We start from the raw sequence: 24868 nt of genomic DNA on the forward strand, positions 1-24868 counted from the left end.
TATTCAGGTCTGGAGTTCAATCTTATACTACCTGTAGAAAACAGGGACTCACAAGTTGAAAATTAACTTAAAAAGGGATAGCAAGCAGAAAGAAGCAAATATAAAATCTCCTTAAAGGAACATACCCTCCACCCAGGCCACACAGGATTCTCATAGACAAAGCCCCACTAAAGATGAACTCATCACCCAAAAGTATAGAATGCAGGAGGAAATTCGGAGGAGGGAAGTGGTACAGACCTGCCCTAATATTATAGCATCAGCCTGGCACAAATATGCCACAGTTAAAATCTCCAAGTTGACAAAGAATCTGTCAGTCACTGAAATTGTTCCTTTGCTCACTCTAGCCAGCCTGTTCCAGAGCCCACTTCATAGACTAGACCCTCTGCTAGATGCCAGCTGATCAGTTAGCCTCCACCACTCAAATACCAAACCAGAAAATCCCAAAACTTACTGTTCCCAGAGCATTTTTAGTTTTTTCTTGTCTCTTATAAATCCCTTTTTGTTGACAACAGTCTAATGACGGTTCTCTTTAGAATAAGTGAGTACATCATTTGCATGCAGATAACTCAACATCTCTGAGTTACAGTTTGACAGAGTCCAAAGAACAGATACAACAGCAGGATTGGACCGTAGTAACTTCAGATAATAGAATTACCAGACTATAAAAAAACTGTGCCTAAAATTATTAGACTTATCGCTAAGTGTTTTATGTTTTGAAGTGCCTTTGTAATGGTATTTTGCAAATTTCATTTTCCATGTGTTCATTGCTAATATCTAGAAATACCACTGATTATCGTATACTGACGTGTAGCCTGTGGCCTTGCTAAATTTACTTGATAGTTCTAGTAGCTTTTCGTATATTCTTTAGGATTTTCTATGTATGTGATCATCTGTGAATACAGACTGTTTCCCTCTTTCCTTTCCAATCTGTGTGCCTTTTACATCTTTCTCTGCAGTGGCTTGAAGCTCTCACATAATGGTGAAGGGAAGTGCTGATGGTGGACAGCCTGGCTTTATTCTTGATGCTAGGGGAAGGTATTGAGTGTCCCACTGCAAGAACATTATCTGTGGGTTTTTAATAGATGCCCTTTATCGGGGTGAGAGACTACCCTTCTATTCCTAGTCTGCAGAAAGTTTTTATCATGAACAGGTACTGAATTTTGTCAAATACCTTTTTTCCCCTCATATTTTTAGAGGATCATATAGCTTTTCTTAGGATCAATTCTTTATTTCTTTATTTAGATACTGAAGGAAAAGAATTCTGAACCTGAAGTTTTATATACAGCCAAATTTTCATTTCAATGAAAGAGAGTAATAAAATTGTTCTCAGGCACACAAGGCCTCAAAAGTTTACCACACAAAATCCACAATGAAAATACCTTTAAAGGAAATGTTCAAGTAAGAAAAACAAACCCGGGAGGACCTTTGAGAGATACAGGATGTCAGGGTGATCAAATATTTTGATAAACTTATTGCTGTTAAAGAAAAAAACCCAGGGTGGGCCCAGTGGCACAGTGGTTAAGTTCGCACATTCTGCTTCAGCGGCCTGGGGTTCGCTGGTTTGGATCCCGGATGCAGACATGGCACTGCTTGGGCAAAAGCCATGCTATGGTAAGCATCCCACGTATAAAGTAGAGGACGATGGGCACGGATGTTAGCTCAGGGCCAGTCTTCCTCAGCAAAAAGAGGAGGATTGGCAGTAGTTAGCTCAGGGTTAATCTTCCTCAAAAAAAAAGCAAAAAAACCCTAGGACTAAAGAAAAGGTTTATGGAGAAGAAATAATGTCAAAAATTCCAAACAAGACAACATGATGGGGGAGGAGAGGAAGACAAAAGGGATATTAAGAAATGCTAATATATTTAACTGGTTAGGGGGAAGGTATATATATTTAGAAGTTTAAGAAATCAGCAGTCATGGGGCTTCTCATGGGAGTGATGTGTTCTTTGATAACAGCCAGGGATGAGGAGCGAGGTCATTAAATACAAATGGTCGTCATTTCCACTGCCCCAGTTTACAGTATATCTGAATTCAGAACATCCCAACAGAAGCCAAAATTCGAAGCTTCTGGCACCATGTTTCACCTTTCTCAGAAATATGAATAAGAGAGGGAGACACACGAAGCTCTACCCCAGTGCCTTGATTAAAGCCGATTTTACTGACATCAGTATCTTGAGTTGCCCCTTCTGTGGTTATCTTGAGCTTTTTACACCCTGAGACAATGCACCTTAGTGAGATTCTGGATGGGATCTCATTGTTTAAAGGCGGGGAGGGAACATGATTGTGAAAGGGTCAAGTGGCGTGATGTTCTGAGGCAGACCCTTGTCAGGCAGGTCAATTTTGCAAAGAGTATGCATGAAAATGGAGGATCTGGAATATAATCTCTAAAGCTACCTGTGCCTGGGCACCCCCTGGAAGTTCTCACGGACCCTCAAGTACTCGTGCTCCAGATGAACAGTGACGGGTTGTTATGATGGAAATGAGGAACACAAAGAATGTAAGATAGGCTAGCTGGCTAATTCTGATGGCTTTAAGCATAAGAGAGCTTTAAAAAATTAAATTAAAAACATCGTCAACTCAGAATTTTAAATTCTTGGTTTGAACCGCAGTCAGAGCTTCTAAAAGTGTCCTAAAAGATCCCTTTCCTCTTAGAGTGGCTGAATATAAGCAGCTAACATCCAGATGCAGTGTCTGATACTGTGGGAACCTGTATTACAACATAAGATGAACTTACAAATGAATCATGTCTCTTATGAGAAATTTGTGGCATTGACTAGGAACATATGGGCCCTTGGGAATTAGAATAGGGGAATCTAGGTGGATTTCAATAATCTGAGTACCTGGAATTCCTAAAACTCACTGGGTCTCCCTTGCTCCTAGAAGCAGCTTCATTCTTCCTTCCATCCTCTCATCCCTTGCTGGTGCCCTCTGTTAGCTGAGCCAGCAGGAAGCCAGCTGAAAGGGGAGGCTAGGAAATACAACCCACCGGAGTCAGCGCCCTTGCAATGCAGAACCCAATGAGAAAGAGTGAGGAATGAATCTGAAGGCAAGTACACCTAGGATAGGACACCCCCTGTACTTTCTGTGATACTAATGTCCCAAGTCCCACTGTAGGCCTCATTGTCAGGTAGAAGTACTTTGCATTCTCCTCAACCCAATCACCAGGTCTCATCTAGTTTGCTTTGCTCTCACACCTGGCCCCCTTGGAGGGCTTAGGAGTTCTTGCCTTCTTTCACTGGACCATGCTGGGGATTGCAGGTCCCCTGGAGAATGCTCTTAGGCCCATCTTCCTAGACATCACCCTCAATATGGCTTCTCCATTGTTCAGGTCCCTTATTGGACCCCAAGGCGCTTTCCATCTCCTGGAAAACACCCAAGGAAAGATGGGACTCTACCCTGGACTCCTCTTAAATGCAACCCAAGTCATGAGCCATTGAAGCAGCTTGGGATCATTTTTAAAGGGATTCTGCTCCAAAGGGTGTCTGCTGGAGTGCTAGGGGAAACCAGGTATTGAGAGAGGTGCTGCCCATGGCAAGGGAACTGCATGCAGTAAGGGCTCCAACAGAGGAGCCACACAAAAGCCTCTGGGAGTGAATCAGCATTAAACAGCAGTCAGATGGAGGGTGGAAGGAAGAGCCAACTTCTACTGGTCAAGTAAGAACTTCCTCATCCCCCTTACGCTCTCCACTCCTCCCCACTTCTTAACCCCGGTGTAGTCATAAACAGCAGCTAGTAGGAGAGGCAAGACTTGGTAACTGAGAGAGAGGAACTTGGTTTTTTATTAGACAACTTTCTGTTTTTTTCTAGCCATGTCTTTGTGTAACTTAGACGCAAAAAAATTTTTAATTAAAATTCAAGAAATGTACATTAACCATTGTATATAATCGAATAATTATGTGAACGGTACCATTATAAATGAACATTCTCCGATTTCAACTGGGCCTTCAACTCGGGCCAGAAAGTCTCCTGTCTCCCCCAGGCAACTTGCTTTCCCAGTTACACAATGATGATTTCAAACTTTGACCCACTCAGTGTCCCCACCCCTCCCTCAATCACGGCACTCTCAGAAAATAGCCGTGCCTCCCAAATCTCAGGCTGACCCCCATCTGGGCTTTGGATCCATTCTCTCCTGCCTCCTCAATAACCTTATCCTTTCAATTTTGTGCACTCTGCTGTCTCTTCAATCTCATCTTTGCTGTTCCTCCCCCAAAGCATCTAGACATACACAAGGCCCTCATCTTGAAGATAACTCTTCCTGGATCCTGTGTCCCGCTCTCCCTCTAGCTACTTTCCTTTCCCTTCACAACCAGTGCTTGAAAGACTTGCCCATTCTTGCTGGGCCCAGGGCTTACCTACCAGCCAGTGATCACCCACCGTAATTTGGCTGCTGCCCAGTACTCCACATAAACTGCCCTCTGAGCCCTCAGTGACCTCACATTGATAAACTCAGTTCCTATTTGAGTCTACATCTTGCTTGACCTCTGTGTCACTTAGGAATGCTTTGGAGAGCAAGCAACTGTCTTAGAGTGGCTTAAACAAACAGGAGTTCTCCCCACATCACAGGACATCTGGAGGCAAGCAGCTGCTGGTGCTGGTTCAGCAGCTCTACAGTGCTGGGGAAGACTTTCTGAAATTCTCCACTTCCTTCACGGTTGAGGATGACTGCTGAGGCGGTACACAGCCATTCCGGGCTGGGACAAGGGGAAAGGTCTGCCCCAGTCACTTGTCTCTTTTATAAGAAAAGCAAAAGAATTCCCAAGCACCTTTTATGTCTCATTGCCCAGAACTGTGTCACGTGGCCATCTAGCTGCAAAAGAGATGGGAAAGTGAGTGTTCGATGTTTTTTAGCCTTTATTGTGTAGATAGACAAGAGAGGAGGGGGTTGAAAATGGAAACTGGGCTACCACCCGGTCTACTCACCAGAGTCGGCCCGGTACAGCTCTTTAGTTACCTAAAAACCATGCACACCCCTCTTTCCTATGTACACATTTGATACGGGATGTACTCACTCCATAACGGAGATAATCCTAAAGTCTCAACCAGCTCTTACATACAGCTTGGAGTCCAGGTACCGTGTGCAGGACCCTCTTTCAGGTCCAGATGTGGCTTCTCATCATCCAGTGATTTAAGCTAAAGGACAAGTTCATTTTCTGCTAAAATGAAAAAGAGGGAAAGTACCAAGTGTAGGGGAGAATAGAGAACAAGAGAGCACTCATATGCTCTTGCTGGAGTATAAACTGACACAGCACCTGGGAAAGCTTTTGGCAATATCTAATAAAGATGCACATCTGCATTCCCTGCGAGCCAGCAGTTCTACTCCCAGGTCAATCCCTGACAGAGCTGTGAGCAGATGTGCAAGAAAAGACATGTTCCACAACGTTCCAGCAGCATTGTTTGTAACAGCCTAAAACTGGAAACTACTCAGATGTCCATTGACAGCAGAATGGAACAGCATATAGAAAGGAGAATGAATCACCTAAATCTACACGCCATGGATGAATCTCAAAATAATGCTGAGTAAAAGAAGTCATAGACAAAAGAGTATGTGGTGTGTGATTCCACTTACAGAAAATACAAAAACAGGCAAAACTGCTCTATGGTGTTCGAAGCGAGGACAACCGTTACCTTTCGGGGAGAGGGTGGTGCATGGAAGGGAGCACAAGGGACCCCCAGGGTGTTGGTAATTTTCTGTTTCTTGATCTGGGTGCTGGTTATAAGAGTATGTTCATGGGGCCAGCCTGGTGGCGCAGCAGTTAGGTTTGCACGTTCTGTTTCGGTGGCCCCAGGTTCCCCGGTTTGGATCCTGGGTGTGGACATGGCACCACTTGGCAAGCCATGCTGTGGCAGGCATCCCACATACAAAGTAGAGGAAGATGGGCATGGATGTTAGCTGAGGGCCAGTCTTCCTCAGCAAAAAGAGGAGGATTGGTGGCAGATGTTACCTCAGGGCTAATCTTTCTAAAAAAAAAAAGTATGTTCAATTTCTGAAAATTCACTGAGCTACATGCTTTTCTATGTGTGCACTTTTGTGTATACTGTTGTGAAATAGAAAATACATATATATATTGTTCTCTGCCTCCAGCTCCTGGCACAGAGCCCCTAAAACCCCTGTAGTTTCCTAAGTGATAAGAGCACTAGGAGCACCTTTTGTTCTAATATTTGGTCTTTGACCCTGGTTCCAGACAGTTCCTAAATCCCTTGGAATTTCCTGGGTGACAGGAGTGTCCTTTGTTCTAATGAGGTGACTCCTTGGCTCCTTGATAGCTTCAGGATGGCTCTGGTCACCAGAAACCAAGCCATGGTTAGAAGCTTGGAAGTTTCACCTCATCCCCCATCCTCCAGGAAGCAGAGAGGGGCTGGAAATGGAGTTAATGATCAATCATGCCCAAGTGAGGAAGCCTCCATAAAAATCCTAACAGGACAGGGTTCCGGGAGCTGCTGGGTTGGTGAACACATCCACGTGTTGGGAAGGGGGACACCCCAACTCCACAGGGACAGAAGTTCCTGTGCTTGGGACCCTTCCAGACCTCACCTTACATATTTCTTCATCTATATCCTTTATGATTTAACAAAGTGGTGAATGTAAGTGTTTCCCGGAGTCCTATGAGCTGTTCTAGCAAATGACTGAATCCCAGGAAGGAGTCATGGGAACCTCTAATTTTTTAGCCAAGTTGGACAGGGGTGGTAACCTGGGGACCTACTACTTGTGACTGGCATCTGAAGTGGGTGACAGTTTTATGGGACTGAACCCTTAACCTGTGGAGTCTGCACTAACTCCAGTTAGTGTCAGAATTGAATTGCATTGTGGGACACCCAGTTGGTGTCACAGGGAATTGCTTGGTGTGGGGGAAAACCCCATATATCTGCTGTCAGAATTATTGTGTGTGTGAGTAAAGGAAAACACAGGAGTGTGGGTTTTGGGTTTTTTTTGTTTTGTTTTTTGGTGAGGAAGATTGGCCCTGAGCTAACATCTGTTGCCAATCTTCCTCTATTTTGCATGTGGGATGCCACCACAGCATGGCTTGATGAGTGGTGCGTAGGTCCGTGCCCAGGATCTGAATGCACAAACCCTGGGCCGCCGAAGCAGAGCATGCTAACTTAACCACTACGCCACCGGACCAGCCTCAGGAGTGTTTTTTTCATGTACAACTATACATCAATAAAATGTAAAAACAACAACACCAAAACAACCCCAGAGGGAAACACATTCAATACACAATGTAAAAAAACAATAAAAGCTTCCTTTCAGAAAAACAGAGAATGAAAAACACAGTATACCCCAATCAGCAAATGCCATCCAATCCCGCTGGACAGAAACAGCAAGGGTCTCTGCGTGGCAGAGTGTTAAGTCCTTGGCTGGGGAATCTGGCAGCCGCTCCCTTGTTAAACAATAAGAGACCGGGGGCTGGCCCTGTGGCCGAGTGGTTAAGTTCACGCGCTCTGCTGCAGGCAGCCCAGTGTTTAGTTGGTTCGAATCCTGGGCGTGGACATGGCACTGCTCATCAAACCATGCTGAGGCAGAGTCCCACATGCCACAACTAGAAGGACCCACAATGAAGAATATACAACTATGTACTGGGGGTTTTGGGGAGAAAAAGGAAAAAATACAATCTTAAAAAAAAAGTGGAGAAATAAAGACTTCCTCAGACAAACAAATACTGAGGGAATTTAAAAAAAAAACAAAAAAACAATAAGAGACCAGTGTTGACCAGGCTTGAGATTTTAGGGACACTGGACTCCCTCAATTATCTGTTAGGCTTCTGGTCAGTTCCACATGTGAGTAATCACAATCAAATAACATATCCAGGGAGTCTTTAAATGGTTTTCTAATGAAAGATTTAAAAATTATTTTCCCCAAAGAGGTAATATATTTACTTTGTTTTTAAAAAAATCAAAGCAGGGGCCGGCCCCACAGCTGAGTGGTTAAGCTCGTGAGCTTGGCTTTGGTGGCCCAGGGTTTGCTGGTTCAGATCCTGGGTGTGGACCTAGCACCACTCATCAAGCCATGCTGAGACAGCACCCCATATGGAGGAACTAGAAGAACCTACAACTAGGATATATAACTATGTACTGGGGGACTTTGCGGAGAAAAAAAAAGATGGGGCCAGCCCCGTGGCTGCGTGGTTAAGTTCGCGTGCTCTGCACAGCAGCCCAGGGTTTCGCTGGTTCGGATCCTGGGCACAGACATGGCACTGCTCATCAAGCCATGCTGAGGCAGCATCCCACATGCCACAACTAGAAAGACCCACAACTAAAAATATACAACTACGTACCAGGGGCTTTGGGGAGAAAAAGGAAAAATAAAATCTTTTAAAAAAAGAGGAAGTTTGGCAACAGACGTTAGCTCAGGGCCAATCTTCCTGACCAAAAAAAAAAAAAATCAAAGCAATACAAAAAGGTGTAAATTGAGGTCTTATTATCACCTCTGTTCTCTTTTATTAGTTTCTTGTGTATACTTCATGTTTCTTTTTGCAAAACAAGCAAAAATAAGTATTAGAATGTTTAAATCTTCTAGGGGCTTGTCTCTGTGTGCTTAGTTGCAGTTGAGGCTGTTCAAAACAACAGCTGCAGGTGGAGATGCCACCTGTAGTCCATCTTTTCTACTTTGGGCCTCACTTTTATCTCCTGATAAAGCTGCCTCTTTCCCTTCTCCACCTGCACTGGCTTCAGCTTGGGTATACAAAGAAAATTGTTTATTTCAACTTGGCAAGGCTTCAAGTTGTGGGACTTGACCAATTTAGGTTATCAGCTGCAGGTAAGGACTTTCTCTCTTACCAAGGCCTTATTTTCTTTAATCTCTGCTTTCAAACCAGTTATGTCTAATCTAGATTGCCACTCTCTTGAAAGACTTTGCTAAAGCCACTGGAAAAAAAAAAATCCAACACTCACTAATGTTCTCTATTGTTCCTGAGATTTCTCCTACAATACAGCCTTGGTTGGCATGTGGTTTGCATCCAAGGCCTAGCAAGTGACAGCAGTTCAACAGTTTCACTACTGCTTAACAAGCTGGTCACTAACTTTCTAATTTGGAATAGAAAGTCACCACCACTGGCTACCTTAACCTTCAGTTAGCCAATTCCACATTTTAGTGTCTGTTTTTGGTGTCCTACTTCTGGTGCCAAATATTTGCCTGTCAGGGAATGGCTTCAGCTACAAGTCATAGAACACTCCCCTATGAATGACTTAGATAAGCGTATGGACTAGAATGGGCCAAGAATGGAGGCAGGCAGGGTGCTCAGGAAGCTGTCGCCATAGTCCAGGTAGCAGATGATGGTTTCTTGGATGTCAATTTTACCTCGACAAAGCTAGAGGGGAAATAAGAACAGTTGTTAGAATTTTGGCTTCAACAACTAAATGCGTGGCAGTGACATTGACTAAAATGGACAAAACAGAGAGGTATGTGTTTGGGGGTAAAATTAGTATTCTGGGGGGCCAAGTTAAGTTTGAGATGCCAGTTGGACATTCACGGGGAGATGTCAAGTAGGCAGTTATTTAGAGGAGTTAGGACTTACAGGAAGAGGTCATCATTAGAGACATAAATTTTGGAGTCATCTGCTAATAAATGGTACCTAAAACCACAAGACTAGATGAAATCATAGGAGACTGAGTAGGGAGAGAAGAGAAAGGGACTCAGGATAGAACCCTGGGCACTTTGATATTTATAGGTTGAGCAGAAGACACAAAGTCAGTGAAAAGAACTCAAGAAAGAATACCCAGTGAGGTCAGAAGAAGATCAAGAGTGTATGGTGTCAGAAAACAAGAAGAAAGTGTTTCAAGGCGGAAGTGGTTGACTGTGATGAACAGCACTGAGCGGGCAAGTAAAAACAGAAGGTACCACTGGATTTGCATGGAGATTGCAGTTTCAGTAGCGTGGTGGCGAAGAAACCAGAGGGCAAGCTTATATGATGACGGGAATGGTCTCTAATAAGAGAGGGAGCAATTGGTGATTCAAGAGAGAGATGACAGGATCAGATCCACAGAAAAAGTGAATTGGTTAAATAGAAGGAGAACACTTTATCCTTCTATCAGACTGAGCTTCTTGAAGGAAGAGACCATGTCTTCTTCGTATTTGTATCTTTAGTAACTCCTAGCACAGTGCCTAGTACATATGAGGTATACTCAAGAAATGTTACTGATTAATGATGAGCAAATGGAAGAATGGATGGATGGCAGATGCAAAGCTGGAGAATGAACTAGATCAAACTAATTCAAACTTCAGAGTGAGGAAAGGAGAAGGGGTCTTGAATTAACAAGGTTTCTTCAGGGACTTTGGGATCCTGGGATTTTTCTCTGGGAAAGAGCTGACAGATTTCCAACTCAGATGAAGGTGGGAGAAGGAATGAGGCAATGCCAATGGCAGTTGCCTTGGCCAGCTTTTCAAGGGACTGATTTGCTAAAGCAGGCTGCAGGGAGGGCTCTAGGATCATCTACTTACTTAACCACTTTCTTTCTTTCCCTGCCTCTCCTTTTCTGGACCCTCGCTCATATGGAAAATGATTATCTATTTTTATGGACACAAATGGGAGAAAGGATTTAAAAAATGACAGTCCCACGTTCACTTACCCATCTGGTCAACAGATATTCACTGAATTACCGTCTTGTATAGGAAGAACGGTGTAAGAGCAGAATTATTGCGGGGCTTATCTATTCGTTTCCTTATTTATGCGTCTGGTTATTCTGAAGTGCTTTGTCTTCAATCGAGATAGTAGCTGATTTCACGAACTGCACAGGTAAGGTGGTATTTGCAGTGAGCTACCCATGTAGTCTTAGTGGGACTCCTAGACGAGCGATTAGGTATTGCAAATAACGTGGCTTGCAGAATGGAGAAAGCAGAGGCTGGAAGCAGGCCAATCTTGCAAATGCAGGACCCAAGGCCGGCTCCGCCGTCTTTTGGCTGTTTCATTAGGAGAGGAGTTAGGATTCCTATTACTTTCCTCACACCTTGCAGTCGGAGGAACCGAGGCTCCTATAAAAGTGGAGGAGGTGGAGGCGGAGCTGGAAGCCACGGTTGGCATCCTCCCCATCCGTTTTCGGAATCCCACGTCGCACGCCGGACTACATTCCTGGGGGATTCCGAGGTTGCCTAGCAACCTGCCGGGCCCTGGGGGTCAGGTGGCCCCACCCAGGCTGGAGTCGAGTGTCGCCTTCGGGAGGGCAGGCAGAAGAACTGCGTCTGCCCGGCCCCCGCTGGGCCCGAGCCCGTTACACGTGGAACCTCCCGACTCGCCGACAGCGCCGAGCGCCGGGCAGGGGCTGGGCCCCGCGACGCCAATGGGCGGGCAGAAGGGGGCGCGCGTGCGTACGGCGGGGCGGGGCGGGGCCGAGAAAAAGCGTTCTGAGGACGGGGGCTGGTGAGGCTCACGCGGGAGGTGTTCGCGTCTGCAGAAAGCTCCTTGGCAGCCAAAAACAGCGAGGGTGAGTGGACCCGCGAGCAGCGAGGCGAGTCACTCGACCCTGGGGAGGAGGTCCCGGGGGCGGCACTCGGGGGTCCGCAGCGGGGCGGGATCGTGGCGCCCTTCTGGGGAGCTCGGGGCCTCGGGCTCAAAGTGGGAGGCAGGAGCGGCCTGGGTGGGAGTCTCGGCCCCCACGCAGCCTCGGGAAGCTCAGCCAGCCGGGACCAGAGCCTCTCTCCCCGCCTCCCGGGGCAGAAGCCGCTGGGCGCTTTGGAGCCAGATGGTCCCGGCAGGGGCCGATGCCCACCCGCTGGGAGGACCTGCCATGGACCTGCCTGCGTGCCTGGGGCGTTACTCTCCGTCAGCTGCTGGTACCCTCGGGGAGAGACAACAAACAGGTTCTGTCCGGCCGGACGAACGTGGCCGGGCTGTGCAGGGGGAGCGGGAAGGCGGGGGAAGCTGACTTCCTCTTGTATTCCCTGTCCGGGCATGGCGCTGCCATCCACCCAGTGCCCAAGCCAGAAACCTGGGCATCATCTCACCTCCTGCTCCTCTTTACCCACCCATGTCGAATCCTTCACAGATCTCTCTAGAGTGCGTCCACTTCTCCGTTCCCAGTCCCTCTGCTCTAGCTAGGTCAGGCCACCGTCATCTCTCCCCTGGACTACCTCAGTAGCCTCCTGACTGGTCCCCTGCATCCTTCTTGATCCTGTGTAGTTTGTTACATACTGGAAAGCCAGCGTGATGGTCTTAAAACACAAATCTGGTCATGTCACCAGACCCCTCCCCCTTCCCTTTCTGCCTTTCAGTGAATTCCCACTGTTCCTCCAAGTTACTGAACAGGGCTTACAAGGTCCTATATGACCTGTCCTCTTTCTACTTTGCTCTCGCTTATCCGTCTCCACTCTACTGTGTCTTCAGCTATATTGAACCTTTCTTAGTTTCTGGATTGGACCAAGTTTCTTCTAGGCTTAGGTGTGTGTTACATTGGCATTTGTTACATTAGGTGTTTGTTACATGTTCTCTCTACCTGGGGTACTATCCTTTAGTTGAAAAAATTTTTCTCCTCCTTCATGTATAGTCTAGGTGTGGGTTGGCTTCTGCAGTACCCCATGGATGTCTGTTTCCTGGTCTCTCTTTTCTGCCAGGCTGTAATCAGTGTGAGAGGAGCCTGTCTGTCTCACAGTCCTGTCCTCAGAACCTTGTGCAGCACCAGGCTGCTAGTAAAGAGTGTGTTAGTTAAGTGTATAAATAACGCCCAGCAGCTCCTTGGGCTCCCTAAATGAGCAAGTAGATCAGGCTATTAAATGCCTGCTTTTCAGAAAGTTCTCCACCCCCAATCCATGTCGCTGTTTCTTTGGCATAGGAACCTGGTTCTTTTCTTGCCTTTAGTCCAGGACCATGGCAGTGGTAAATGGGCAGTACCGGTCAGAGCTTTTCTTTTTTCGTTGGCTCTGGGTACAGGATGTTTGAATTTGGTGAGTGTGGCTGCTTTGAGTTTGAATTCTTAACTGAGGGCCCCTGGCATGAAAGAAAAGCTGTTAACAGCTGCTGTGGTCTTTATGGAAGGGAAGGAAGGCTCGCTCCAGACTGTTACGTGCTGAGAGACCCAACTAGCAATACAATGGGAGGGAAGGATGGGCCAGGCTAAACCACTGGTAGGAGAATTCCAAAGGGAAGTTATTTCTCCAGCTTAGGCCAGATCCTCTGTGATAAGGAACAGCACACCTAGGTGCTGAGACCCACTGCCCTGATTCAGCACGAAGGCATGCTGTCCTCAGGTCAGCTCAGGGTTTTGCGATGAGTTCAGTAGTGTAAAGGAGAGACAGAGAAGATAGGTACCCGGCCCTCACAGAGGGAGGAAAAGAGAAAAACAGAAAAGGAGAACCGTATGTGACCATATGTTACGGCCGAATGAGTGTGAGAGGCCGCAGAGTGAGGTCAGAGGAGGGAACAATTGGTCTTGGCTAGAAGAATCTTGAGATGACATTTAAACTGGGCCTGGAAGGAAGGGGGAGGACAGACAGACGGAACCAGTGGGAGCAAAGGCTCTGGGACTGGAAGAGGCTGCTGGAGCAGTGAGGGGAGCCCTGTTGGAGTCTAAGGCCCTGTGGGAGGCCCACTACTGACAATGGTCCAGCGCTCCCCTCCTGGGACTGAGGCTTCTCCTGGTGAAGGATGTCTCAAAGCCTGCGTTGTGTTCTGAAGTCTCCGTCAGAAATCTCTCTCTGGATTCTTCTCCAGCCTGGCCTTTACAATCTCTCGGCGAAGGCCAGTGAGCTCAGGACTCCAGGCTTATCTGCCGGGCTCTTGGCTCACGGCCTTGAGCTGAGCGCTTAGGGTGTGGGTGATGCAACTTGTTCTTTGGATGAAGGGCAGTTCCTGTGTTTCTTTTCAAGTGTGACAGTTGAATTTGCTGGGTGACAGTCAGATTCCCTGTTCCCACTGCAGAGCTCGAAGGGAGAGTTTCTCTTCTGTTTGTGGATTTGGCTTTTGTTGTCTTCTAATAGAAGCCTACAACAACCAACCCAAGTGGGACACATTCAAAATCAGTGGTTCTTGGCCTTTATTCTGCCTCCCTTGAAGAAGGGATAATTTGAACCCATAGTTACTGTATTACCAATCACTTGGTTGCTTTTTGGTGTCATTTGACTAGAACCCCCTCCACACACACACACACACACACACACACTCCAATTTGATATACTAAACATCCACCCCGTAATTATAGGAAATGGTACCATGGGTTCAGTGATCACTCAACTCTCTGATAGATATCTGCAAAAAAAAAAAAAAAAAAAAAAGTTTTATGCTCAGTTACGTTGACATCAAAATTTAGCAGCATATCTGTGAAAGTAGGAAGCCCCCCAGCCCCCAAGGACCACATACAGGCTAAGAGCCACCAACCTCTGTGCCAGGCGCTGTGCCCAAGGCTGGGAATATGGATTCAGTCCCTGCCCTCACAGAGTTCAGTCCAGCAGGGCACTTACAGGTAATCAGGCAGTGTTCAAGGTCAGTTCACAGCTGTCGTCAGTGGTCAGTGACAGATGGGACCTTTCCGGAGGGAAGCACTCAGGAGCATGTGGGAAGAACACCTAATCCAGACTTGGAATTGAGGAAGGCTTGCCGGGGAAAGAGACAGCTAAGGTGTATAGTCTGAAGGGCTTCCCTCTCTGGTCCCTCCTGTCCCAGGGCTCTAAGGTGTGTGCTCAGAACCAGCTCTGCTGCCCTGGCCTAGGCAGTCACTCTAAGAGTCACTGGAGTCCTTCTTTTCTAGTACCAGGTACAATGGCAGTGGCCTTGTGGGTATGGACACTTTTATTTGGTGAAATTGGAAATGTAATTTCTGTTCCCGAATTATTTTCTAGGGATGAGAATTAAACAGAAACCCCTTTTTTAATGCTATCCATATAGTATTGGAACAAAATTGTGGGATAAATTGCATTAAATACATGTTTGTAAAGAAAAAACATGTTTATAGTAGAAATTTTAGAAGCAATAGAAAAGTGAGAAAAAGAAATATCAAAGCCACTCCTCAGGGGCCAGCCCTGTGGTCAAGTGGTTAAGTTTGTGCACTCTGCTCGTTGGCCCAGGGTTTCACCGGTTCAGATCCTGGGCGTGGACCTGGCACTGCTCATCAGGCCATGCTGAGGCAGCATCCCACACAGCACAACCGGAAGGACCTACAACTAGAATATACAACTATGTACTGGGGCTTTGGGGAGAAGAAGACAATGAAGACGACAAAGAAGGAGGAGACGGAGAAGAAAGATTGGCAACAGGTGTTAGCTCAGGGCCAATCTTTAACAAAGAAACAAAACCACTCCTCATAATTCAGAAAATAATCTTTGTTAATAGTTTTTAGTCACTGTTCTATGTATGAAATATACATATCTTTTTTTTATAAAAGTGAATTATTCTTTACAGACCTTTACAGCCTGCTCTTTTTTGTTTGATATATATTGAACATCTTTTCCTATTACTAAGTATGACAGATTGCATTACAATGTCCCTTTTCAGTAGTAAGACTAGGTGCTGCTTTCTAGCACTCTGGAAGTTATACATCCCAGTGACTATTGTCCCCTTAGGGTGAGGGCCATGGGAAGTGATATTGCTAATAGGCAAAATGGGTTTGGGAAATTTTCCTAAACATTGTGGGGATGACATTCTCCCAGAGTCCCACCCTAAAGAGCCTTTTTTCTTTTTAAGTTTTTTTTATTGAGTTCGTAATAGTTTACATCATTGTGAAATTTCAGTTGTACATTATTTCTTGTCCGTCACTATGTAAGTGCTAAAGAGCCTTTTAGGATGGGTGAGAGAGTAGACATGCTGACAGCTTCATAGCTGAGCTCTGTGTGTAGCATGTGCAACGGTCTGACCGGCACCTATGCTTTCTCTTTGCTGCTATAGATCTGGGGCTATGGCCACAGTTGGGCCCTTAGAAATCAGTGGCCCCTGTTATCCTGCAGAATCTGCATTGCCTTTTTTGGAGTAAATGTGTAAGTCAGGTCTTTTCTCTGTGTTTGTTTGGAGGTGTCCTGGCTGTCCTTCACCTTCCTTTTTGAAGTCAGTCTATGAGCCCCCGAAAGGACCAGGGCATTCAGTTTAACAAAAGTTAGTGAAGGCCTGCCTGAGCCTTGCTGGGGAACATTAATGGGAGCAAAGCCTTCCCTGCCCTCAGGGAGCTTGCTCTGTAGCTGACTGTGTCTTCTTGTTCTTGACCACAATTCCAGCTCTAGCCAAACCCCAGGAGTACTTGATGGAATCCAAATGTCTGTGTAATTCTCCTTTCTGATGCTCTTTCAGTCTTTAAGTTACTTGCCTCTGTCACAGCCCTGGGAGATGGACAGGGCAGAAGTTAACATCTTCTTCTCCGTGTCCACTGCTGCACGCCTTAATCTGGCCGCCCCATCCCTTCCCTCAACAACCACATTCCTGTCTCTGGTCTTACACCACTGCTGTGCTGCCACATTAGCCATTCTGAAACCAATCTCTGATCTCATCTTCCATTCACGAATCCTCAGTAGCTCCCATGTATCCTCATGAAACTCCAACCCCCTTGGCCTAGTGTGCAAAGCCACATCGATACGGCCTGGTCAACCTTTGCAGCCTATTGTCCACTATTCTGCCTGCTTTATACCCTGTAGGCCACAGCCTGACTAAACGACTTGGCATTTCTTTTGCACTTGTCTGCAACTGCCACTCTGCTCGAAGCATTCCCTTAGTCCTTCAGTCCCTGCATGTCCACAGCATGCTCATCCGTCCGGGCCTAGCTGAAGAGTCCCCATGTTCATCAGCTTTCTCTGATTTTCCCTCTGAAGAAAAGAGGACATTTCTTTCATTGAGCTCTCAAAGGGTTTTATCCTTCTTTGTTCCACCTCACTTGCTGTCTTTATAAGTGCTTTCAGTAGGAAGTATTTCTGTCGCTAGACTGTAAGCGTCTTGTAGGCAGGAATAATCCTCACATCCCTTTCAGCTCTCATTGAGTTGCTCGGCATTCTGAAGATGCTTCAGGAAATGTCATGAACGTGCCCACTTGAGTGATAGGGACCTGGAGTGCCCAGGTCATCCCACAGTCGAGTGACAGAGCTGGCCTTGGGCCCAGTTTGACGTGTTCTCTTCCCCAACCTTGCTTCTTCAGTGGGTTTCCCAGGAGTGCACTGTGTCAAGTCTTGAAAGAACCTTAGCTCTGGTGTTCTCGCCTTCATCTTCTGTGTTCTCCACCTCCCAGGTACCGGTGACCATGAGATCTCTGCGGCTGCTCAGAACCCCCTTCCTGTGCGGCCTGCTCTGGGCCTTTTGTGTCCCAGGTGTCAGGGCTGAGGAGCCCGGCGCCAGCCCTTCCCATCCCAGCAGCATGCGCTTGGATAAGAACACAGTGCATGATCAAGAGTACGTATTCAGCCAGGGCTGGGGTTCATCCCTGACATTTCTCAAGGATGATATTTAGTCCTTATTGTGACTTGTAAATCAGATATTCTTTTTGCATCATCGTATCACAGATGAGGAATCTTGAGGCCTAGATGGGATAAATGACTTGCCTGAATTCAGTCCATTTCTCTCTTTCACCGCAAATACACACACACACACACTCACTCACTCACACACTCCCACTATATACACACACACAGTAGTAGTGGCAGAATCCAGGATAGAGCTAATAAGGTTTCTTGACTCTGACAAGACGTTTTTCTTTTTTTATTGAAACATTCAAACATTGAATCATTTGTTGCAACTTTTGTCCCAGGCCAGTTAGCCTCACACGTTATTGTTATCCTTAAATTGCTTTTTAAAATTGGGGGCTTTTTTCCCCTGCTTTTTTCTCCCCAAATCCCCCCAGTACATAGTTGTACATTTTAATTGTGGGTTCTTCTAGTTGTGGCATGTGGGACACCGCCTCAACATGGCCTAATGAGCGGTACCATGTCCGCGCTCAGGATCCGAACCCTGGGCCACTGGAGTGGAGCGTGTGGACTTAACCACTTGGCCACAGGGCTGGCCCCTAAAATTGTTTTTTTAAATTGATAGCCCTCCAAAATGTTACAACAACATTCAAATAATAAGGAAAAAACAGCCATTATCTTGCCAGCATTACAGAGGAACTGTTTGACTTTTTCCCTGCTCCTTTCATGGCCTTGCCTGTGTCTGTCAGCCTTGAGTGTGGTCTGCCACTGTTTCTGTTTGTTTTTCTGAGATGGATGAATTTTAAGATCTTGAACTTTTCAGTCCTTAAGATTTTGGCATAATCCTGGTGTCGCTGCCAAGTAGTCTGAGTCTAACTTGGTTTTTAGGCATATCATGGAGCATCTAGAAGGTGTCATCAACAAACCAGAGGCGGAGATGTCTCCACAAGAACTGCAGCTCCATTATTTCAAAATGCATGACTATGACGGCAATAATTTGCTTGACGGCCTAGAACTCTCCACAGCCATCACTCACGTCCATAAGGAGGTAGGTCAGGCAGTGGCTCAACGGGCAGCATCTCAGAAAGGCCTCCCTTTGGTAATTCAGTCCCCAGTCGTGATGACCTGTGCTGTCCTTGTACAACAGTGTTGCTGCTTCTCCTTTTTCTGCACGCCACTGTTCTGCCTCTTTTCCTGTGCAGTGCTTCTTCTCGAAAAGAGTGACCTGCTGTGGCAGAAGCCCCGGGGCTTTAAGAAGTGCTACAGGCGTTTCTGCTGCACACCAGAGTTTGTGAAACAGTGCCTAAAAGACAGAGCTCATTCCAAATGCAGAGCAGGGGAGAACTTGTCTTATTTGAGAAGAACGGTGGAACCTGATTCCAGGGGTCGAGAGCCTTGGCAGTAATTGAGGATTTATGTGATATGGTGCAGTGCTCCGTACAAAGCAGTTTACCAAGCACTTGCAAGTAGGCTGGAGATCTCATTTGCTCTTTGCAACAGCCTGCAAATGGGCAGGGGCAGGCATTATTGTTACTCCCATTTTAGAGGTAAGGAGACCGAAATCAAGATCTTCTTCTCCAGATCTAATTCTGTCCTGCTCTGCCACACTGCAGTCTGTAGAGAGGAAGAAAGACAAGGTTGGTGAGGTGTGTGCACTCACATTAGCTGCCAGGAGAGCAGGTGTGGGTTTGCTTGAAAGGCAGTGGGGAGCGCTAACAACTTTGCGTGGAAGAATGTCATGACTGTGTAGTGTTTTGGGAAGATCCTTTGCTGCGGGAGGCAGTCTGGTGGATGTGAGGAGAGACTGGCGTCAGGGAGAGGAATTGGGATTCCGCAGTCCTGGCAGGCGAGGATGGTGGTGGCACTAGGAGAGGAAAGGGTGGACGTGGCACAGAGAGAGTCAACCAAGGACGTGAACAGCATTGGCTTAGCACTCAGCACAGCCTGAGTGCTCCACCTGCTTTGGGAGCAGGGAAATGCCTTCACCTCAAAGATCCTAGCAGGTTCTACTGGTCAGCAGTGCCTTCTTCCTCTTGTTCTGACCCTGAGGTGATGTCCAGTGCAGAACATCTCTGCTTCATCAGGGCAAGTTGTGTCCAGAGCTGACCCTCGGGAAAGCCTAGTCTATGAGCTTTTCTCTAGGATGAGTTTGTGGGTCATGGAATTCATGAAACTCAGAATTCTGTGTAAGCCAGGCCTTGCTTTCTACGATGAACGTGTGTTACTCTTATAATTAGAAAAGAATGAAAAGTCATTTTTAAAATAAATAAGCAAGGATCTACTTTGATTGCCTCTTTCTTTTAACTGGAAAATATAATTTCTAAACCGGATTATTATCAATTGACTCTATATCTGACATATGGTTTGTGGATTCCTAGAAGTAGCCACATACTACATTGAAGGAGTTCTTGGACATGTATAAGCATGGACATGTTGGAAATTAGCTAAGCACTTCCAGGAAAATGTGCAACTCATTATTATCTAATTTATATTTTGTAGGAAGGGAGTGAACAGGCACCACCAATGAGCGAAGATGAACTGATTAACTTAATAGATGGTGTTTTGAGAGATGATGACAAGAACAATGATGGATACATCGACTATGCTGAATTTGCAAAATCACTGCAGTAGACCTTATGTGGCTGTCTCCTAGTTATATGCAAATGTGACCCGTTCTAATGTGATTGAACACTTTCGGTAATGCAAAATAACTTGTTTCCAACTACTGCTCAGTATTTTGGTGAAAACCTATACCAATTTGTTACACTGGGGTAGGAGAGAGAGAAATCAAGAGAAATGGGACTTGTAGTCCCTAAGTACTGTTAAATCTCTTTTTGGACCAGGGCTTGATTAAAGAATCTTTTGAAGAACGTTGGATAATTGGAACTGAGTACTCAGGAAATTGACTGTGGAACACTGCTAGGCTCTTGGTTTTAATTCATGCTACCTGAAAAGGAAGATAAGCTTTGCCAAGTGGACGCACTTTTCAGTAACAGTGAAGAATTGGAGTGAATGCCAAACGTTTCCCCTGGTGGGTCCTGTCTCTTCAGGTTAGTGTGGTCAGTGTTCTGTAACGTTCCTTTGGCCTAAATGACTACTTGCTTTGGCCAAGTGAGTATTTATTAGGCTATTTCAAAGCCACATCATAAGAAGAATGTCAAATATTGAGTTCAGCTAGCCACAGATAAGATTCTCTATCTTCTGGAAATGACACACCACTGACCTAAGTGATTAACCTTTTTTCAGTTTTTCAGTATTTTACAGAACTACTGCCACATCCTTATTCTTTATTTCTTTCAAGTCTTCCCCCACCTAGGAGAAGCCTTGAATTTAGAAGTGTTCTCCAATCAGTAGCAAATGTTTTAGCTTTCTTAATGTTCGTATTTAACTCTTGTTTCTAGAGTTCCATGTCTGCAGTTTAGACACTATGAGGAATGTAAGGACTTTATCCCTCTGTTTGATCCCGCAGGGTAAAACCACCGGCTGTTCCCGCTGGTGGAGAGACCATTCACCCAGCGCAGTGTCTAGCCTGATACAAGTTATATTTAGAAGGAATGTTGTTGAAATTACCTCTTCTAGCCTGAACACGTGAATTCTTTCAGATCAGGAAAGATTAGAAAAAGAAGCGTAAAGACTCTTAACAGTGTGAATCTCAATGGTGGCTGAAACTGAGGAGCAGCAGCAGACTGTAATTCAGTTTATTGACATGACAGACGTGCTGTGATAGAAAACCTGAAATGATGGCTGAATGGGAAAACTGCATAAAATTTGCTATAAGATGTATAGAGACTTATTTTCTTTATTAAAGTATTCTTATAAGAAAACATATGTATTTGTAAAGATGGTTTCCTGTGTCAAGTATTTGTGCAATCAGAGCTGAATTGTAAACTATTCTTGTAATATCTAGTTATTTTGAAAGATTTATATAATGAATTCTGAACATATGACCAATAAAACTGACGAAACAAAATAAGGAGCAGTTGATTTTGTCCACGTAGGCTTCTCCTGCCACAGGAAGGCTGTTTATTGAATACAGACATTTGTGTGTGCCAACTCCATCGCGGGCCCTGGGCCCCTCCCTGGCTCTACCCTGTTCCTTTTTGTAGGGGTAGATTCCTAGTCTTCAAAGTCACTTTCTCCTTTTAGGCATTTTTTTCCTTCTGAATGAAATCACTTTTTGGACCTTTCTTCTCTGGCCAAGTTCAGATTATGACGGCATCCTCTAGCTTAGGAAAATACAATGTTTTCTCCTTGAGTCTGGTGACTTTCTTCTTTTCCAGAAAATTTAATCAGATAGCATTATTGAAAGCATCTCAGGCCCAAGCGAAAGCACAGTCTCCTCTGGCATTTTGGAACGACTCTTGTTCTGCCAGTTGAAAGCCAAGAAGGAAGAAGTTACCATTGCCTTTTTTTCCGCCCAAGACCCTTGCTCTGGCCCTGCATCCAGAGCTGCCTCTCTGGATGGATCCACTGAGGGGGCTCATAGATGCAGGAATCTCATGCTGTTGGCAGCTAGGAAGGGAGTCAGTGAGGCAGCTGGCGAGGGGGAGAAGCAGATCCTTAGGAGGTAGAGTCATCGTCCTCTTGAACAGACAAGACTGGACACCTTCCTCTTCCACAGCTGGCTGCTATTGGTAATTATTCTAGCCTTTGTGGTCCCGACAGCTCACCTTTCATCACAGAAAATGTCCCTGGTGGGAGGTGGGCCCTGCAACATGAGGGCAACAGCATGATTTGCCTTTCCTGCATACGCTCTTTATCTCACCTCCCCTACCCAAGGCCTTGGCCTTCTCGTTGCCCACCTCAAGGATTCTTAGAATTTATAAGGAACACCTCTGCACCTCAGTTTCCTGATCTCTAAAATGGAGATAAATATACCCAAGAGGAGGCCTTATATGAGCACAAACTTTGGACTCAGACCAGAGTTGAAATCCTAGGCCTACCACTCCTTAGCTGTGAACTTTAACTTTAGTTTCTCATCTTAAAAATAGCTCTAGTAAAATGTACCTGCAGAGTGGTGAAGACAATTAACAAAATGAGAGAAAATAATATGGGGGCTGGCCCGGTGACGCAGCTGTTAAGTTCGCATGTCCGCTTCTCGGCGGCCCGGGGTTCGCTGGTTCGGATCCCGGGTGCGGACACGGCACCGCTTGGCAGCCATACTGTGGTAGGCATCCCACATATAAAGTAGAGGAAGATGGGCACGGATGTTAGCTCAGAGCCAGGCTTCCTCAGCAAAAAGAGGAGGACTGGCAGTAGTTAGCTGAGGGCTAATCTTCCTCAAAAAAAAAAAATAATAATAATAATAATATGAAGTATCTAGTAAGTGCCCCGCATAAAGCAGAGCTAAACGCTGTCAGTCGTCTCTTGCTCACCCTGGCTGCTGAAGAGCCTGGGCCCCTCCCTCGCTGAGAGTGGGCGCTGGAGAGGCTGTAAATAATTAATGAGTCCTTAGGGGCAGGCATCAAAGAGTCCTCAGCTTCTTATATTCCTCAGTATAAGTGCTGAATGAGTGAATGGATGAATTCTCTCCCAGGAGTGAAACTAAGGGTCACGTCAAGGGCAATGGTGAAAGACACAAAAGCATTGACATCAGCACCAGACTAAAGGGGTTTCCTTGTCTCCTGGCCTCAGTTAATCCCCCCTGAAGAAGGTGGGGACCAGACCCCCTCCCACAGCCCCTCGTCAGCACACGGAGAGCACCAGCCAACGGCAGGAGTAGTACGTTTGCCTTGCTCCTTAGAAAAACCTAGAAAACAGAGAAGGTGGGGTGCCAGAGTGTGTATGAGGCTGTGGATGGAGACTTTTTCACCTGAATGGCGCTTCCCAAGGGAGATTTTGGAGGTGTACAGGTTTGAGAAAGCAACAGACATGGATTTTCAAAGTAAATGGCAGCTACAAGATGACCCAATAAAGACATCTGTATCCCCAGCTGAAACTGAAATCATGCCGGGGCTAGCAGACAACTTAAAAAATTATAACCAGTGTCCTCAGAGAAGTGAGACTTGATCGTGTCCATGAAACAAAATCGAGATGCCATAAAAAAGGAACAATTGGGAAAATAGAATCCAGAAATAAAAAATGTGATACTGAGACCCCCCCATCCCCATATTTTTCATTAGAAGGGTTAAAAGGTAAGGTTAAGGACGTCTCCCAGGAAGTAGAACAAAAAGACAAAGAGATGAGTGATAGCAGAGGAAAAAGGAGAAAATAAGAGGATCTACTGGGGGGATCCCACCTCCAGTTAATAGGACTTCTTAGAGAAAACAGAAAACATGACAGGGAGGAAGTAACCCCAAATCAACTCAAACTGGAATAAGGAAAAAAAAAAGAATGGAGGGGGAGATGGAGAATGTGAGAACTTGTTGGCCACATTACTGCGCCGGCTGCAGACATGACCCAATTCCCTGCTCACCGGGCCGCCAGCCAGCATCTGCTCTCCTCCCCATCGGCAGCTCCGCCCTCTCTGCCTGCGCTCCACGCTCCACGGTCAGTCTCATGCAGCAGCAAGGATGGCAGCAGCATCCTCCTCCTCGGCTTCAGGAAGAAAGCCTGTCTCTGTTGCTGAAGAGCATAGTGTTCAGAGCATGAACTCTGGCGTCAGACAACCTAAGTATGAGTCCTGGTTTTGCCACTCAATAGCTGTGTCACTTGGGCTTGTTGCTTACTGCCTCTGTGCCTCAGTTTCCTCATCTGACAACCGGGATGATAATGACAGTTTAACCTCATGAGGCTGCTGTAAGGACTAATTGAATTAACATATGGTGAAGATAGGTAAAGCCCTAAGAACGGAGCCTGGCGCAGAGGAAGCACTTTATCAGTGTCAGCCAGTACTATCATTCTGAGCCCATCACTGAACCCATCTCTGAGGCCAAGGCCGTGCCATACGGGCCGGTGGGCTCAGGCCTTGGTGGTATGCTGCAGCCCCAGGGAGGGGCTGGAGGCCTACTAGTATAAAATGACTGATAGTGAGGAGGAAGCACCTCTGTGAGGGGATCGGGGTACCATTACCAGAAGAGGAAGGTGGGTAGCTGCTGTGTGGCATGCCCTAGGGGGGTTGGCAGGGAATATTCACTTCTTTCAAGGAAATCTCCCCGCCAGCCAGTGGCCTGGCCTCACAGCTCTGCTGAGATGTTTATAATACTGTATTTGAAGGCACAGCAGAGGCTTCAGCAGAGCGGTCCCGGGGCTTCAGGCCCTCTGCCTGTGCCTGCCCAGGCCCCTGCCACCAGCAGGAGGGGAAGCTATGTTCTTTATTCCTCCTTCAGCACATCATCATCCAACTCGGACCCCTGACTGCCTGGAATCACTCACGCTTCCCTCCCAAGAGCAAACAATATTTTTCAGACACAGTCCAGTCTAATACCATTTTGGGGAAAAAAACCTTCAGCTGTGCAAGGGCTCGTGGGAGTAGGGCCATTTGAACCAATTAACACCTCTTGACATCTCCACCAGAAGCGTCTACACTGGGGTTAGTTCCTGCCATCCTAGGTGTTCCCTAGGAAACATGAGTGTTTGCCTTGCAGCCCAGGGACTGACGCAGCCCCTCGCACGGCTGCTTCCTGAACAGGGAGA

General features: G+C 46.3%; 1 protein-coding gene across 3 annotated transcripts; it reads left to right on the top strand.

Moving 5' to 3' along the window:
- The first annotated feature begins 11285 nt into the window (after positions 1–11285).
- On the top strand, positions 11286–21257 carry MCFD2 (multiple coagulation factor deficiency 2, ER cargo receptor complex subunit). 3 transcript variants are annotated; one of them, XR_006888659.1, is made up of 5 exons: positions 11286–11412; positions 17122–17282; positions 18182–18341; positions 19793–19990; positions 20137–21257. XR_006888659.1 is itself a non-coding variant. In XM_046661743.1 (4 exons), exons 2-4 carry the CDS (start codon positions 17134–17136, stop codon positions 19922–19924), a joined length of 441 nt encoding a protein of 146 aa, XP_046517699.1. In that variant the 5' UTR covers positions 11286–11412; positions 17122–17133; the 3' UTR covers positions 19925–21257. The 3 variants fall into 3 exon arrangements, 2 of the variants coding, with proteins under 2 accessions (XP_046517699.1, XP_046517700.1); XM_046661743.1 differs by having other exon boundaries at positions 19793–21257; XM_046661744.1 differs by having other exon boundaries at positions 11344–11436; positions 19793–21257.
- The last annotated feature ends 3611 nt before the right edge of the window (positions 21258–24868 follow it).

This window comes from Equus quagga, chromosome 5 (genome assembly GCF_021613505.1).
Source record: "Equus quagga isolate Etosha38 chromosome 5, UCLA_HA_Equagga_1.0, whole genome shotgun sequence".
NCBI lineage: Eukaryota > Metazoa > Chordata > Mammalia > Perissodactyla > Equidae > Equus > Equus quagga.

What these genes read in the sequence shown, in the direction of transcription:
- MCFD2 (XM_046661743.1), top strand. Translation starts at nt 17,134, where the DNA reads ATGAGATCTCTGCGGCTGCTCAGAACCCCCTTCCTGTGCGGCCTGCTC. An exon ending in AACACAGTGCATGATCAAGA is followed by an intron (nt 17,283 to 18,181) that starts GTACGTATTCAG and finishes CTTGGTTTTTAG; the next exon opens with GCATATCATGGAGCATCTAG. An exon ending in TCACTCACGTCCATAAGGAG is followed by an intron (nt 18,342 to 19,792) that starts GTAGGTCAGGCA and finishes TATATTTTGTAG; the next exon opens with GAAGGGAGTGAACAGGCACC.